At 49.0% G+C, this 18000-nt stretch overlaps 1 protein-coding gene across 7 annotated transcripts; it reads right to left on the bottom strand.

Annotated features, from left to right (window-relative positions):
* Window positions 1–2286: 2286 nt before the first annotated feature.
* On the bottom strand, window positions 2287–17777 carry LOC123345125. 7 transcript variants are annotated; one of them, XM_044981803.1, is made up of 3 exons: window positions 17662–17777; window positions 14979–15131; window positions 2287–5102 (listed from the first exon to the last, which is right to left on the bottom strand). In XM_044981803.1, the coding sequence occupies exon 3, from the start codon at window positions 5091–5093 to the stop codon at window positions 3708–3710; it is 1386 nt and encodes a 461-aa protein (XP_044837738.1). In that variant the 5' UTR covers window positions 5094–5102; window positions 14979–15131; window positions 17662–17777; the 3' UTR covers window positions 2287–3707. The 7 variants fall into 7 exon arrangements, with proteins under 7 accessions (XP_044837738.1, XP_044837742.1, XP_044837740.1 ...); XM_044981807.1 differs by having other exon boundaries at window positions 15018–15131; XM_044981805.1 differs by lacking the exon at window positions 17662–17777 and adding an exon at window positions 15503–15638.
* Between the last annotated feature and the right edge of the window lie 223 nt (window positions 17778–18000).

Below are 18000 nucleotides of genomic sequence, written 5' to 3'. Positions count from 1 at the left end.
GCCCTGAAACAGGAGCGTGTATAGCCCTGCCAAACTTGTGTGTGTGTTTTTAATCCGTACTATTGCAAATTGGAGTGTTCTCATTCTCCATCTAAACTCCAGTCCTTGTTGGAATACTCCTATGCTCTTGGCTTTAATAAATATCTTGTGGCAATGAGTTCTGATGGCAAATTTTACACTGTGGTTGACTTTCATTTTCATTGAATGTCTGCTTGTTTTTGTATCATGGAAAAGGGTGAATTAAATAATGCTACCAGTAGGATTTGACATTTTTAATATACATTATCTTTGATTATTACTATACATTACTATTGTGACAGTGCACTCCATATGCTCTATGAAAATATGCTTATGAATGTGAATATGATGTAACTGGAATATGCTTTATGCAAAAGGTCTCTTGTAAGGTATTACAAAGGTTATAACCTCCTGAATAGATTCATTTATATGCATGTATCATTCTTGTATCTGAAGCTAGAAATATGAAGTATAACTCTGAGGTCCTGTTGTAATTATGCAAAGTGTGGGCCATTAAGGGTGGTTTACAAACTTGATGGCTTCCATTGACTCAGACAATTGGTTGTAAATGACCTTATTTACCTGAAGCCTTCTTGTGTAGGTGAGGGCCAGCCCATGGGTACTGGGGAATGAGGTCTCTCAGACATGTGACCATGTTACATGATACTGGAATCCATCTTAATCCTGGTACTTTTCCATTGAGAGGCGGGGGTGGGGACCAAGCACAGATAAAAGACTCCTGCCTTGTGCCAAAGCTATAAAAGGGGGTGGAGCAGGACAAATGGGTGGCCGGTCATGAGAAAACCCCTGGTTACCACAGGAGATGTCTGCTGGAACTAACAAGGAAAGGATCGGGCCCAGACTAGGAAGGAGTCTAGTCTGTGAAAGAAGCTTATTGGAACATCTTTGTGGGTGAGCTATTACCTGTCATCAATTTCTTAATGTATTAGGCTTAGACTTGCATGTTTTTGCTTTTATTTTGCTTTGTGACTTACTATGTCCTGTCTGTTATTATTTGATACCACTTAAACCCTACTTTCTAATAAGGTTTCTTGGGGATGCAGTATTTCAAATGAGCTATATAAGCTACTCCCTGACCTCTTGTGTTTGTTCTAGATCTCCAGTCACTTCTCCCCTTGCCCCCAGGATGCCGGTTACAATCTGGCCCTAGGTCCTGGGGGACTGGCCACCCCAGGGTTTGAGTAATATGAGATGGGGCGTTTCTTGTCTAGGGGCCACTGGCTTCAAACTTGCACCATTTCCCTTTGTGGAGTAACATTGTGAGTTTGGAGGAGCCTGCCCTGCCTCTGTGGGGGCTACTGAACTAGCACCCAGGTATAAAAAACAAGCTGAGCTGGTGCATGAACTGATGTGAGCACAAGAAAGCACAAAAACCTAATAGAGGAGAACAGGCTGCATTTACCCTGGACAGACTAAGAACTGATGCACCTGTCACAGGTTAATTTCAGTAGGTGTATCTAGCAGCATTGCTATGACCTGGCAGTCAAAGAGCCCAGGGTGAACTCCTCCAAGAAATAAGGGCCATCACAAACTGCACCACTTTCTGCTCTCTAAGTGCAAGGTGCATTTCTTTGACCTTGTCCTCTAATGTAAACACAGAGCAACAGGTATGTTAAAAAACCACCCGACCAAAACAAGACTGTACACTGCCCATGCTTCTCACTCTCATCACTATGGTGTTGAGAATGGTAAAAAAAACCTTAATAGATTGGAATAGAGACTACATGTTGGTGTTTGATGCAGGATCTCTCAGTTTTGGGCCCCCCACTACAGAAAGAATGTGGACAAATTGGAGACAGTCCAGCGGAAATGATCAGGAGGCTGGAGCACATGACTTACGAGGAGAGGCTGAAGGAACTGGGCTTATTTAGTCTGCAGAAGAGTGAGGGGGGATTTGATAACTGCTTTCAACTACCTGAAGGGGGGTTCCAAAGAGGATGGAGCTCAGCTGGTCTCAGTGATGGCAGATGACAGAACAAGGAGCAATGGTCTCAAGTGGCAGTGGTGAAGGTCTAGTTTGAATATTAGGAAACACTATTTCATTATTTCACAGCCGCCTAGTCCGCCTAGTGGTTGCACCGGCCCTGCTGGCTGGGATGATTTAGTTGGGTTTGGTCCTGCTTTGAGCAGGGGATTGGACTAGATGACCTCCTGAGGTCTCTTCCAACCTTAATATTCTATGATTCTAAATTTTGACTAAGCTGTTGTAGACAGAAGTACATTCAGAAGCCTTGGTTAATTGGAGTCACAGAAGCTTTATTGAATCAGAGCCACTAAATGAGTCACAGGTAAGAATTGCAGCAGAAATGCATCCCAGATAAAAGTCAACTCATGCACCCCAAATATACGGCAACAGGGAGTCAGCAGCACTTCAGATGGGACTGTATTGAACAGCTGACTCTCAGCCAGTTCTACCCATCTCCCCTCAGCCCTGGGGATGGAACTCAGGAGTCCTGATTCCAACTCTCCTACTTGAACCACTAGCTCCCACTCCCCTCTCAGAGGTGGGAATAGAAACCAGGATTCCTGACTGAATCTCTTGCTTTCACCAGGAGCTAGCTAATGGTTTATTTCGCAGTCACTGATGTGCTGTATGTGCCAATGCATAAAGATAGCAATCAGCAAATAAAGGAGAAGAAAGATCAGGCCAATGATTCTCTGCTTGGCCAGAGGCTCGTCAATTGCTCTGACAGGTGATAAACCATAGGAGGTTGCAGTGCTGTAGGTGTGGAGTTAATTCTTTATTCACCAAAAGCAGCATTGCTAACGGGATTGGTTCTTGCTGTCTCCCTAGCACCGTAACAAGGTGGACAGCGTTACACCAAGTGAAACATATTAACAACCCCACGACTGTCAATTCACTGGAGAGCTAATGGATCTTGAGTTGACAGGGCAGTGTCCCAGGAGGAAGCTCCCCAGCTTTAGCTCCGTTTCCCCTCAGAGCACTCTGGTTCCAGGTTTCTTCTCCAGGTCTCCATCCCTATCAGAGAAGGTTGGAGTTTCTGGCTTCTTCTATCCCTTTGGAGGAACATGGGATTCATCCATGATAGGCTCTCCCCCAAATGTTCATCATCCATCCTTGTTCCAGCCGCTGATGACTTCCTCTGCCTCCCATGAAATCTCCAACTACTTCCCGCTGATGTCTCCTCTAAACTGAGCTAATGTGTCAGGATCTGCATAGACCCACTTCTTGCAGTGGGGCCCATTCGAGACTCTTCATTATGTGTTTAATAGGAGTGATATATTTGAAGGGTCGTATGTGTGTGTGTGTGTGTGTGTGCACGCGAGAGAGAGAGAGAGAGAGAGAGAGGAGAGTCTCATCACTTGGGACATTTAAAGCTAGAGCCCTGGGGAAATAGACTGAAGGGAACAATTCTGCCTTGGTGCCTGATTGGGCTGAATGAACTGAGACCTGATGGGGCTTCTTTCATTTTTGTCTCCCAAGAAAGATGAAGTGGATCTGAATGGAGCTTTTCAGAGGTGAGCTTCGAGAGAATGGCTGGTTGAGATCTTCAAGCAGAAAACAAAGCAAAAGAAAAGGGTGGGAATTTTTAATCACTTGATTGTGGAGCTTTGCCCAGTAGCTGGCACCTAACTGGGACCTCATATTCATACTAATCTTCTAACTTTGCAGTTGGCCCCATGAGTTACTTTCAGCTTCTCCTTGCTCATGGGTGCTGCATGGCCTTCATCTTCTCGATGGTCTCCAGCCCGGCATTTAAATTCCTCTTGAACTTATCCTTCATCTCCAGCACTAGGCTGGAGACAGCTTTCTGGGCCTCATCACAGCCACTGGCTATCTTAGCACACTCAGAGTCAAAACTGGGATTGGAAGGTTCCACAGTGAGGATTCTCCCTGAGCTGCTGACCAAGTTTATCAGGTATTTTTCACATACTTGGGTGAATGTCTGGGAGATCATGTGCACCAGCTGAGTTACATTGGAGGCACTGAATGCATGAGTGATCTGCTGGATGCCTTCAACAGACGCTAAACATTCCTCAATGTGCCAGTTGAAGCAGAATTGGATCAGGTTGGAGATCATATGGAAGAACTGTACCATCTTATCCCACTGTTGCTCCACCTTCCCCAGGGCATCTTGCCCTTCATTCAGCATCTTCTTGGCTGTCTCAAAATCTTTTCGTCTCATCTCATACTCCTTCATCTCACAAAGGATTTCTGTCTGCTTCTTCATCAGATCAATGATGTTCTTCAAACTTCTGTAATCCTCCTTGTGGGACTGCCTCAGTGCCTCCCCACTCTCCTCCACTTTCGATAATTGTTTTTTTATCCACTCAGTTTTATCTGTCACATCTGAGCCTATGTCATAACATGAAATGGGACTGAAGTTCAGAGCTTCTTCAATCTCACTGAGGGCCCTCTTTATCTCCCCTTCCACTTGCATTTGCTTCCACTTAGCATCCTCCATAGTCTTTCTGACTGACTCCTGCTTGATCTTTGCCTCCTCTAGCTTGATCTTCACCTCATCCAGGTCCTTCTCATAACCATACTCGGCATTCTGACAGGCCTGCAAGAGCTCCTTGACCAGGAAAATCACCTCCAAGAACTTTTCCTTCGTTGCTTGAGCTGACTTTGTGCACTTCTCTGCCTCATTCTGTATTTTCATTATCTCTTTCCTGAGCTGGTTCTTTCCCTCTTGAGCATTTTGGAAGAAGCCCTGCCTGATCTTTGTCATCTTCTCTGAGACATACTTGGAATGCCAGCAGATCGGCTGCGTGTTGACCTCATTGAAAGCGTCCCATGCTCTTTCACTTACTTGGCGCAAGCAAGCCCTGAAGGATTCTGGGTGTTCAATAGATTTAAACCCATCTGTAGGGCGGTTCTTATTGATGGAGACATCATCTTTCTGCCTCGTGGAGATGAGTCCTAGTTCCCCCAGGATGGCGATGGAGATGGGGGCTGGCATGAAGATCTCCTCCCACTTGGCATCAGGCTTCAACAGCAGCTCTGCCTCCTCCCTCACTTTGTCCGCTTCTGTGATGCTTACCATGGCTTTGGTTATGGCCTGAAATTGACCTTCTGCTGCTGCTGCCATTGTCTAGCCCTATAAAACACAGAAAGATATCACAGACCTGGCTGAGATCCCCCCGCTGCACTCGCACAAGACTTCACTGTTTGGATCCAGACAGTGGATCCTGCATGCTTGACTTCTAGGAACTGGGACCCCACAATCCATACCACTGCCCCCCAGTGCTGACCCCACAAGTCTCCCGAGTAGCTTAGGCATCACCTCCCCACAGTTTAACCCTTCATGGACATTGGACAGTTTGAAACAAGTAACTCACAGGCTTTGGAGAGGGATTATAAACCAAACACATTTTCATAGATTCCAAGGGCAGAAGGGACCATTGTGATCATAGAATCATAGAATCTCAGGGTTGGAAGGGACCTCAGGAGGTCATCTAGTCCAACCCCCTGCTCAAAGCAGGACCAAACCCAACTAAATCATCCCAGCCAGGGCTTTGTCAAGACTGACCTTAAAAACCTCTAAGGAAGGAGATTCCACCACCTCCCTAGGTAACCCATTCCAGTTCTTCACCACCCTAGTGAAAAAGTTTTTCCTAATGTCCAACCTAAACCTCCCCCTCTGCAACTTGAGACCATTACTCCTTGTTCTGTCATCTTCTACCACTGAGAACAGTCTAGATCCATCCTCTTTGGAACCCCCTTTCAGGTAGTTGAAAGCAGCTATCAAATCCCCCCTCATTCTTCTCTTCTGCAGACTAAACAATCCCAGTTCCCTCAGCCTCTCCTTATAAGTCATGTGCTCCAGCCCCCTAATCATTTTTGTTGCCCTCTGCTGGACTCTCTCCAATTTATCCACATCCTTCTTGTAGTGTGGGGCCCAAAACTGGACACAGTACTCCAAATGAGGCCTCACCAGTGCTGAATAGAGGGGAATGATCACATCCCTCGATCTGCTGGAAATGCCCCTACTTATACAACCCAAAATGCCATTAGCCTTCTTGGCAACAAGGGTGCACTGTTGACTCATATTCAGCTTTTCATCCACCGTAACCCCTAGGTCCTTTTCTGCAGAACTGCTGCCCAGCCATTCGGTCCCTAGTCTGTAGCGGTGCATGGGATTCTTCCCTCTCTGCACTTGTCCTTGTTGAACCTCATCATCTAGTCTGACCTCCTGTATCACACAGGCCATAAAACTTCCTCAGAATAATTTACAAGGCAGAACTTTTAGAAAAACATCTAATCTTGATTTTAAAATTGCCATGCTGGAGAATCCACTGTGACCCTTAGTACATTTTTCAAGTGGTTAATTCCTTTCCCCTTTAAACATTTTACATCTTATTTTCCAGTCTGAATGTTTAGCTTCAACTTCCAGCCACAGGATCGTGTTAGACCTTTCTCTGTTATACTGAAGAGCCCATCATCTAACATTTGTTCCCTAGGTAGTTACCTATAGACTGTGATCAAGTCAACCCTTAACCTTCTCTTTTTAAGCTAAACAGATGGAGCTCCTTGAATCTATCGCTATGTGAGGTATGTTTTCTAACCCTTTAATCATTCTCATGGTTATTACCTTTTGAACCCTCTCCAATTTAGCAAAATCCTTATTGAATTGTGGACCCCAGAATTGGACACTATTCCAGCAGTGATTGCACCAGTGCCAACTACAGAGGTAAAATATCCTGTCCACTCCAGCACAAGATATCCCTGTTTATGCATTAAAGGATTGCACTAGCCCTTTTGGCCACAGCTTCACACTGGGAGCTCATGTTCATCTGATTATCCACCATGACTCCTAAATCTTTTTCTGAGACACTGCTTCCCAGGGTAGAAGCCTCCATCCTACAAATATGGCCTACATTTTTTATTCTTAGAGGTACGCATTTACATTTTTCCATATTAAACCACATATTCTTTACTTGAGCCCAGCTGACCAAGCCCTCAACATCAGTTTGTATCAATGATTGGTCCTCTTCATTATTTTCCACTCTCCCAATTTTTGTGTCATCTGCAAATGTCATCAGTGATGATTTTATGCTTTCTTCCAGGTCATTGATAAAAATGCTAACCAGAGTAGAGGGCCAAGAACCAATCCCTGTGGGACCCCACTGGAAACACACCCACTTGATAATGATTCCCATTTCAGTTAGATTTTAAGACCTATCAGTTAGCCAGTTTGTAATCCATTTAATATGCACCATATTAATTTTATATCATAGTTTCTTAATCAAAATGTTGTGCAGTACCAAGTCAAATGCCTTATAGAAGTCTATTACATCAACACTATTACCTTTATAAACCAAATTTGTATTCTCAGCAAAAAGAGATATCAAGCTAGTGTGACAGGATCTATTTTCCATAAATCCATGTTGATTGGCATTAATTATATTACTCTCCTTTAATTCTCTATTAATCTAGTCCCATATCAGCCATTCCATTATCTTGCCCCAGATCAATGTCAGACCGAGAGGCCTATAATTACCTGGGTTCTTCTTTGAGTGATTGCTTATATTGATTCCAATTAAGTGTGCATGTGCCCTGTGCACAGTCGTTGGAAAGTTTTTCCCCTAGCAGCACCCATCGGGTCAGCTGTGGAGCCTCCTGGAGTGGCGCCTTCATGGCACTCAATATATGACCCTGACGACCCGGTGCCTGCTCAGTTCCTTCTTAGTGCCAGTAATGGTCACTGGAACAGTGGTGTCTTGCTCAGCAAGTTCTACCATGTTTCCGTAGCCTCATTTGTTGTTCTTTATTCATTCTATTTAGTTTAATTGTTGGTTAGTATTAGTAGTTAGCAGTTGGACTGGGGGGTTTACCCTCTGTCCTGAACGTGTTTCCTTGGGAGGGCTTTCATGCCCAAATCCCAGGGGTTCAAGCCCTGCAAGTCCTGCTCCAAGCCCATGCCAACCGGCAACCCCCATGACGCTTGTCTAATGTGTCTGGGGGAGGCTCACCAAGCCAATCGGTGCAGGATTTGTAAAGGGTTTTGCCCCAGAACCAAAAAGGAGCAAGACTTTTGCCTTAAGCAGCTCCTTACGAAGGAAGCACTTAGACCTCAGCCTCCGCTGGCGTGGCAGGACCTGGCAACAAGTTCTTCAGTGCGTAGCACCCCGGTGACAGTGGTGGACGCAGCACCATGGAAGGACTCTGGCAGAGACCCGCGGCTCTGCTGCTCCCTGGCGCCGAAAACCAGTGGGATCGACCCAGCACCGCTCCCACTCCCCGGCACAGACGCGGCACTGGAAGCAAGGGAGGAGCAGCTCTTGTCACAGAGGCCCACCCCGTTGGAGCCAGTGAATGGTGCGCGTCCTCGTGAGGAGCACCTAGTGCCAAAGTGTGCAGAGATGGCACCGTTGCCTTCGGCCCCGCAAGGCGGCCTGTCGAGTCCGGTGTCATTGGACTCCCGGGTCATCAAGGAGGTGGAGCTGCCATCCATCTCAGACACCTTTTGAGGCCACGAGGGACCTCATTACCATCACAGCACCAAGGTCACCCAGCATTCATGCCAACCCTCCAGTACTACATCGGATGGCACCATCTCGAGGCAAACCAGCATTGCTCTGGCCCTCGGCACCGCTGATAGAATTGCGGCACCGCTCAGAGTCCCGGCACCGCGCGGAGTCTTGGTGCTGCTTGCACTTGCAGCACCAGTTGGACTCGCGGCACCGCTCCAGGTCATGCCAGAGCTCCCGCTCTTGATGCCAATCCATGCGTCGATCCCTATCGTGCAGCAGCACTGGTCTCAACACCACTTAGCGACCCTGCACAGCTCCAGATCATGGCACCGCTCCCTAGTCTCGCGGCACTGCTCCCCAGTGTGGCACTGCTCGCTAGATCAGCTCTGCTCAGCAATGCCCTGGCTTTCGCAGTCCCAATCTCAGTCTTCAGACTTGGAAGCAGGCTCTAGATACTCAGAGCGGGGCTGACACTGGTGAGGCTGTGGATGCTCTGAGGTGAGGACCAGCGCAGTGGCCATTCTGGACTCTGTGGGCATACCACCAGGCCCAGGGCACCCAGTATAAAGGCTCCTGATCAGCCACCTCTGAACTGTGGGTGCTGGAGGCCTTCACCAGTCTTCCCACCCCTAGAGCTGCTGAGGAGGCATTGTGCTCCTGCCCCCACCTTGGAACCGACTCCAACTCCAGTTCCTGAGCCTGGTCCAGCCAGAGAGACTGGACGAGAGGTTCCTGATGAGCAGGAGGGACAGGAGGACCCTGTTCCCCCATTAGCATCTTTGTCCGCCTCCCCAGACGAGGCTATTTGTGAGCACTTCCATCTCTGGACCACCTCCCATAGACAGCTGCGCCCACTAGGACCTCCTTCTCACGGTGGCACGCAACATGGGTCTGCAGGCCAAGGAGGTGGTGGAGTCAGAGGACCAGGTGGTCGACATTTTGGCCCCAGAGGGTCCATCGAGGGTGGCTCTGCCCCTCATCAAAACTATACAGCCAATGCCAAGACCATCTGGCAGACCCCAGTCTCCATCCCTCCCAAAAGGAGAGGTGGGGAAGCAAGCCCCAATGCCTACATCCAAGGAGACCAAATGCCTGGACTTGTGTGCATGTAAGGTGTACTCAACGGGGGGCTCCAGCTCAGGATTGCCAACCAGAAGACAATTCTGAGCCAGTATAACTTCAGCTCCTGGGACTTGATACTCAGGTTCAAGGAGCTGGTGCCAACAGAGTCCAGGGAGGAATTTGGAGCTATAGTGGAGGAGAGCAAGGCAGTGGCTCAGACCTCTTTTCAGGCCTCACTGGACGCTGCGGATTTGGCGGCGCGCACCTTGTCCTCTGGTATCTCCATGAGGCGCACCTCACGGTTGCAGGCCTCGGGCCTACCATCCGAGGTTCAACAGACAATGCAGGACCTGCCTTTTGATGGGGCAGGACTGTTTGTGGAGCAGACTGACTCTTGGCTGCATAGCCTAGAAGACTCAAGGGCTACTATGAAATCTTTGGGTATGCACGCCCCGGCAATCCAACGCACTATCATTGGGTTACAAGCAGGCCTTTTGAAGGGGCACCCGAGGACAGCACCCCAGACTCATTCTCCGATTCTTCTCTGTCCTTTTTTAATCGTCTGTCCCACTTCTACCATGCCTGGTTCCAAATAACTTCAGGCCTCTCGGTCCTCTGCACGGTGGAAGTGGGATACTCTCTCCAGTTCTGCTCCTACCCCACTTCCCCGTCCCTCTTCAGGGACCCCTCTCACGAGCAACTCCTTATTCAAGAGGTGCAAGCGCTCCTCGCCATGGGAGTGGTGGAGGAGGTTCCTCAGGAGCTAAGGGGCAAGCAATTCTACTCCCAATACTTTCTAATCCCCAAGGCCAAGGTGGGATCTCAGACCCATTCTAGATCTGCACGGACTCAACAATTTCATGGTAAAGCTGAAGTTCTGCATGGTCTCCCTGGGCACTATAACCCCTCCTTGGATCTGGGAGACTGATATGCCACCCTCGACATGAAGGCCGCGTACTTCCACATAGCGATTATCCAACACACAGGCGCTTCTTACACTTTGTGGTCAACCACAAGCATTACCAATTCACTGTCCTACCATTCGGTCTCTGAACAGCTCCCCAGTGTTCAGCAAGTGCAAGTCGGTTGTGGCTGCTTTCCTCCATCGACAGCAGGTCAAGGTATACCACTACCTCGATGACTGGCTGCTCAGGGGCCGCACTGGGGCACGGGTGCAATCCAAAATCTGCTTGGTCAGGCACACATTTGCGCGACTAGATCTCCTCAACTTGGGGAAGTTGACCTTGGAACCGACCCAAAGAACAGAATTCACTAGGGCTCTGTTAGACTCGGTTCAGGCGCAAGCCCTTCTGCCGGAGACCTGATTCTGTGCCATCACGGACATAATTCAAAGCCTCCAGCAATTCCCACCCATAACAGCAACAGGGTGCCTGAGTCTCCTCGGCCACATGGCTGCTTGCACTTACATGATCTGGCACGCCAGGCTGTGGCTCAGACCTTTGCAGGCATGGCTCGCCTCGGCCCACCACCCAGGGTGCAACAGCTTGAATTCAGTGGTCACAGTGCCAGGGCAGCTCCTCACGTCCCTCCACTGGTGGTCCAACCCTCAAGTGATGTGCAAAGGAGTCCCCTTCCACAACCCTCAATCTTGCTTGTCCTTGGCTATGGATGCGTCGGCTCTAGGATGGGGTGCGCCCATCCTAGTGGTTTAGGCACTTTACTGGTTTGCCAAAATCTCCCCGTACAGAGGAGCCCGTTCCTCTCTCTTATGCCAGGAGGCCCTCCGACTGTGGGAGTTCTGCATAGCCCACTCCATTCACCTGGAAGCATCCTTTCTACCAGGAGTTCAGAACATGCTGGTGGACTGCCATACACACACACACAAGTGGCCCATCCGGCCGGATGTCATACACCTCATTTTTCAAAGATGGGGATTTCCCCAGGTCGACCTGTTTGCCACCCGACGCAACAGGAAGTGCCCAATGTTCTGTTCCTTCCAGGGTCACAGCCCAGGCTCACTCATGGACCCATTCCTGGTACCCTGGAGAAGTTACCTGCTCTATGCCTTTCCCCCATTCCCTCTCATGAACAAGGTCCTTCTCAAGGTCTGCAGGGAAGGGGCAAAGGTAATTCTGATAGCTCTAGCGTGGTCTCGACAACAGTGGTACCCCAAGCTACTGGAGCTGTCGGTCGATGCACCGGTCATGTTGCCTCTCCTCCCTGACTTACTCGCTCAGGACTGCAGTCACCTCCACCACTCCGACCTGCGGTCCCTCCACCTCACAGCTTGAAAGTTTCATGGCTGAACCCCGTGGAACTTCTGTGCTCAGAACAAGTAAGGGAGGTTCTCCTTGGCAGCAGGAAGTCCTCCACTAGAGCCACGTATCTGGCAGAGTAGAAGAGAGTCTTGTGCTGATGTGATCTGTGTTGTAAACCCCTCCTCCAGGCACCTGTACCCCTCATCTTGGACTACCTCCTACACCGGAAAAAGCAAGGCCTGGCAGCGTCTTCCATAAAGGTACACCTGGCTGCTATCTCGGCCTTCCACCCAGGAGCATCTGGTCGATCCGTCTTTGCCAGAATCCTGGTTCCTAATCTTTTATCTGCCCTTCTTTCATGTCTAGATTTCTGGGACTTTCCAGGGGCTGAAAATAACTCTGGGGAAAACCCAGCAAAAATTGGGGTAGAGCCACCCATGGGTGCCTCGATCTCTGCCTGGGGTTTACTGTCCTCCCCTCACTCGATGGGAGGGGAGTAGGCTCTCGAACCTGGGAAAGTCCCTGCCAATTAAGACCAGATAGGGGAGCTTGGGGACCACGTCTGCAGTCATGTTGGTAGTGTTCCCCTGGATCTCAATCCATATTGGGGTTCTGGGGTAGAAATTTACTGTGCCATGGACACACATCACTCTTGGGCTCTTGGATCGGCTCAGCTGGTGTTGCCCCACTAACTTCCCTGAGACCAGTGTGACAGCATTCCCAGAGTCCACCAAAGCTACGGTCTGGATGCCCTTCATCTTTACTGGCTTGGTGTACTCATGTGGGGCCGTTGTGATGCCCCCCAGGCTGATTAGGCCACACTGGTCCCCGTGATCCCCCAGATTGCATTGCATGGGCTCCTCCCTGTTGGGGCACTGGGCTGCTATATGCCCCAACTTCCAACACTCGTACCAACGATATCTCATCCTGCAGACTGCCCTCTGTCTTGGGCTCTCTGGACCGCTCCCCCAGTCCTCTCCTGCCAGAACCCAGGTCCCTTCGGGGCCTCAGGCTGCTTCTTGGTGCCTGGTCTTCCACCTGTGGCTTTCCTGGAGTTCTCGATGATCCGAGGCCTCGGGAATGGGACTGGCTTCCTGGAACACTGTGTTTCACCTCCCGGGTTTTCAAACAGTTCACGGGCTGCCAGTTGTCTCTCCATGAGGGTGACCAGTTCGTTATAGGTGGAGGAGACATTCTGACCTAATCAGGCTTGGAGGCCCGAGGGTAGTCCCCTCGTATAGCGGTCCAGCACCAGGAGCGCCATCGTTTTCTCAGAGCTGAGGGCCTCCGGGCATAACCACTTCCAGGCTAGGTGGATTAGGTCAAACAGTTGAGACTGCGGTGTCCTGTCTTCAAAATACTGCCATTCATGGAACCTCTGGGCTCGCAAGGCTGTCGTTACCCTGGACCTGGGCAGGATCTACGCCTTCGGTTGGGGGTAATCTGCCACCTCCTCTGAGGTCATATCATAGCAGGCCTTCTGGGCCTCCTCACACAAAAATGGGGTGAGGATGCCCAACCCCTGGTCTCAGGACCAGACCTCCTGCAGGGCTGTCCTCTCGAAGGACAGGAGGTACGCCTCCACATCATCCTCTGTGTCATCTTCTGCAGACAGTAGCTGGCCGGTATAGTCCACGTCCCGTCATACCCATGGCTCAGCTCCCTAAGGGTCTTCACCTGGTTCACTCGTTCCTGCAGCACGGCCCGATCTTGGGTGGCCTGGGTCATCAGCAGGCAATTGGTCTCTTGCTGCAGCTGCATGGTCTCCTGTTGGGCAGCTGCCTGGACCTGCGTCACCTCCTGCTGGGCAGCAGTGGCTTGCACCAGTGCTTTGACCACGTTCTCCATTTTGGGGACAGGGTGGTCGTGCCCCACCCTGGGTTACATTCAAGGTGCGGAAATCCCACTCTTAACACCACAAGTGACAAAATGACCAATGTTGGCATGATAGGTCCCGTGCTTTTCTTGGTGGGCTGGGGGCGGGGGGCTAGGATGCCATCCCTGGCCCCTACTCTTGAGGCACCAAGGGCCTCGCTAGTGGCCTGGGAAGGTGGTAGAGGAGGGAAGGGGGGAAGGGGTCTGGGTTTGCTCCTCACTCTGAGCCCCAGCCCCTCTCAACCCCTGTAGGTGTCTTACTCTCTTCCCCCTTGGGCAGGGTAACCCTTGGTCCTTGACACTGGGGAGGGAGTCTGCCTTCCCTGCTGGGGCAGGATCTCCTTTCCTCTGGTTCTCTGGTCTGTCAGTTGTCAGCAACACAGCTCCAAACTCCAGCCATCTCTCCTTCATTGCACATCCTGTCTGCCTGAAACAGGGCGTTTTTATTAGGTTCCTGACAGGCCTTTAATTGACTACAGGTGCTCCAATTAACCTATAGCAGCCCTCCCTAGTCTATGGAGAACCATGCCTAGGGTTTATATATCTCCCCTTTACCACTCTCCTGCTTCGAGGCGCAATGGGCGCTGTCCAGGGTTCTCTGCTCAATGTCCCCCAAACTTGGTTGGGTTCTGAGTTTAGTTTATCCTCCCTAGGCTGAGGGAGGGGCTTTTAGCAGTGAGCGAGCTAACACCCACCCATGTCCCGGCACTCAAAAGGGGCACTCTCCCACTTCGAGCAGCTGTGGGCGCTGTCCGGGATTCTCTGCTCGGTGTCCCTGTCAAGTTCCCTTCATTTAGCTGTGACCTCACTCCTGTCCCTGTTATATCTTTAGTTGTCCCTCGTAATTAATTGAGATCCCGGACTTTGTGGATCCTCCCGCTAGGCCGGGGGAGGTCCTTTGCCAGGCTTCCACCCACCCACTTCTAGGATCCCAACAGGACCACTCTCCCACTGCTCCCTGGCCCTGCTGTATCACACTCCCAAGACTGGTGGGTAAAACTGAAGTTAACCCCCCCCAACCAGTCAGGAACTGTGCTTCTGATCCCCCACATTGGTTAGCAGGAAGCAAAAAAAGAAATCACACAGCCCCCTTTACTGCATTCCAGTTCTCTGGCTCCCAATCACACATAGGTCCAGTACAGTGAAAAGTTATTTAAAAAATTCTGCTCACATATACAAAATGTTCTTCTGACCCCAAAGCCACATTACCAGGTCAGTATAGGTTTGGATCTTATCCAAAATACCATGCTGCCAGCCAATCCTTTAGTGTCTAAAACTAAAGGTTTATTATAAAGAAAAAAGAAAGAACAAGGAGAGATGTTTAAAGGTAAAACAGTCACATACATACAAAGACTTCAAAGTCTATCAGGTTCCTAGCAGTACCGGTGAGTTTCCTGGCTTGAAAGTCCCTCTGGAACACATCCACAGCTTGGATGGGTCATTCAGTCCTTTGCTCAGAGCTTTGTAGAAAGGTTACTCCAGAGGTAAGAAGCAGGACTGAAGACAAAATGGAGAAGATGCAGTTGCCGTTTATAGTCTTTTGCCAAGCAGCTTGTATATTTCCTTTGTTCCAAACACAAGCTGCTCAGCACATGAAGCCTTAGAGTTCTGTCCATAGGCATGCCCCTGCCTGCCTTGCTGAGTCATAAGCCTTTCAATGGGTTCATTGTACAGCTGATGTCCCTTGATGGGCCATCAAGCAGGCTAGGCAGTGCTGATGCCAACCTGTCTGGGGTTGTCACCCAGATGCACAGCACAAGTTTGAAATACAGATATACCCTACATATCTATAACTCATAATACAACGATGATACAAACATATAAAGAAGATCATCATATTTGGCAAATCATAACATTTCCACAGATACCTTACACAGCATATCTGGTCAGATTCCTTGCAATTTTACAATATTGGTATTCATAATATCCTAAAGTGTCCCCCAGGTTCCATACAGTGTCACAGAGCTAATGTCGTTTTTCAGAGTAACACTCCCATTCCCCTTTTGCCCATTCAATCCTTCCTTAACAAGTTATAACTGTTCAGTTTCACATTCCAATTGTGTGAAAAGTCACAAGAGTTACACAGTTCTAAACAAAATAATAAAACTCCCATGTGATATTCCCTCCCCCAGTTTCCTCACTACTGTCGAGCATTGTTTGGATTTGGTCGGTGTCTTCAAGGTCCCAAGACCACTTTCTCTTCCTTCCTCCTGCTCAGTCTTGCCCTTTTGTACTGGTTGATGAGAGAGTTACACAGAGCAGAACTTGTGTTTTCAGAATTTCCTGTCCCCTCTCTCCTGCCATCCCCCTGGTCAGCATCAAAGCATCAGGTGATCAAGGTCCCTGGTCAAGTGATCTGTTGTGGGGCTACTACCCACCTGTATTCCAGACTAAAAAGCCTGGTTCTTGATGCTCAGCTACCCCTGTAGCCAACTCATTGTATGGCCAAGGTCGACCCAATCGAATGTTCACATGACCCTGCATTGCTCATCTTTGTTCACCCTATATCAACACCTCTTGGAAATAATATCAGTTGTGATGGGGCAAGGCCAGATGGCTATAGAAAAGTAGTGGGAGACAGATATATTAGCCCCAGGTTAAACAAATCTCTGGTACCAGGATAAGTAAATGGCAGCTGCTCCAGGTCAATTAAGACACCTGGGGCCAATTAAGAGCTTTCCAGAAGGCAGGGAGGGCTCTAGGTTGATTGAGACACCTGAAGCCGATCAGAAGCTGGCTGAAACTAGTTAAAAGCCCCCCAGTTAGTCAGGTGGGTGTGCATGCCAGGAGCGGTGAGAAGTTGTTCTGCTGGAGAGACTGATCTGTACACACCATATCAGGCACAAGGAAGGTGGCCCTGAGGTAAGGGTGAAGTGGAATTGAGGAAGTAGCCCAGGGAATTGTATGTGTCCTGTTCCTAAAAGGTCAGTTACCACAGCTGATACTATTAGGGTCCCTGGGCTGGAGGCCAGAGTAGAGGGTGGGCCTGGGCTCCCCCCGATGAATCACTGAGACTGGGAGACAACAGAGAGTGTGCAAGAGAGGATAGTGTTTCTTCATCTCCCTGGCTGGCTTATGATGATGCTGACTCAGACTGTGACCCTTCTCTCTAGAGAGGGAAGGGTTAAGTGGAGGGTCACAGTGAACTTCTGAGGCTGGTGAAATCAGTCAGGAAATGCAGGACCCATAGAGACAAGGACAGAGCTTTGTCACACAGGGCAAAATGGAGCCAAAACCCCCACAAAACAGAGTTTGTATTTTGATAGAGATGCATACAGAAATATACTAAACCCTCACAAAAGCTCCTGAGAAATGTACCAAGATATGACAAAGGAGGAGGGGAAGGTGCTTTATGGTTTAAGTCCGAGCATGGCAGTTCAAGATTCAAGGCTGGGAAATCCTTTGATTTAAATTTTTCCACCAACTTTTGTGCATTTATTAAGCGCCTCAAAGTTGATCTGCAAATAGGAATAAACCAATCCCACTACTTCAGGTTAATGTGCTGGATACTTTTGTCTGCTAGATTGAAGAGCCAACTGTCAAATATTTGTTCCCATGTAGATACTTATAGACTGTGATCACGTCACCCCTTCATCGTCTCTTTGTTAAACTAAGGAGCTTGAAACTCCTTGAATCTCTCCCACTATACAACATGTTTCCTAATCCTTTAGCCATTCTCATTGCTCTTCTCCGACCCTCTCCAATTTATCAACATCGTTCCTGAACTGGACACAGGATTCCAGCAGCAGTCGCACTAGTACCAAATACAGAGGTAATAGAACCTCTCTTCTCCTACTTGAGAGTTTCTCCTGTTTATACATCCAAGGATCACATTAACCCTTTTGGCCACATGGTTGGGGATCTGACCCCATTGAATCCAATGGAGCAACTTTTTCCTCCCAATGCAGGGTCAGATCCCCAGCTGGTGTGGATTGATATACACCATCTGAAGATCTGGCATATAACCCTACAAGCCTTTTTGCTCTTTCTTGTGCCTTACCAACTCCCAGTGACAGAAGGGACTCACCTTTATATGATGGAAAAGTTGCCTGGATTTTTGTCAGCTTATGATGCCTCTCAGAGTCGGGCTGAATCTCCAGTGCTGGTGAGTTGCAGGCAAAATGGGACCTCAATATATGGGAGTTCTTATGCAAATGACCTGGTGGGTAGCTCAGGTAACCATGGCTGAAGGAGGGCCCTCTTAAAGTGATAGTGCACTGAAGTGTGTTTCCAGGGCTCATTTGTGTTTTACAGCAGTGGGTCTCAAACGTTTTTACTGGTGACTCCTTTCACTTTGCAAGCCTCTGAGTGCCCCCCTAATAAATTAAACACACTTTTAAATATATTTAACACCATTATAAATGCT

This window comes from Mauremys mutica, chromosome 12 (assembly GCF_020497125.1).
Source record: "Mauremys mutica isolate MM-2020 ecotype Southern chromosome 12, ASM2049712v1, whole genome shotgun sequence".
Classification (NCBI taxonomy): Eukaryota; Metazoa; Chordata; order Testudines; family Geoemydidae; genus Mauremys; species Mauremys mutica.
The sequence above is the reverse complement of the archived record's forward strand: the minus strand, read 5'-3'. Positions and strand labels throughout refer to the sequence as shown.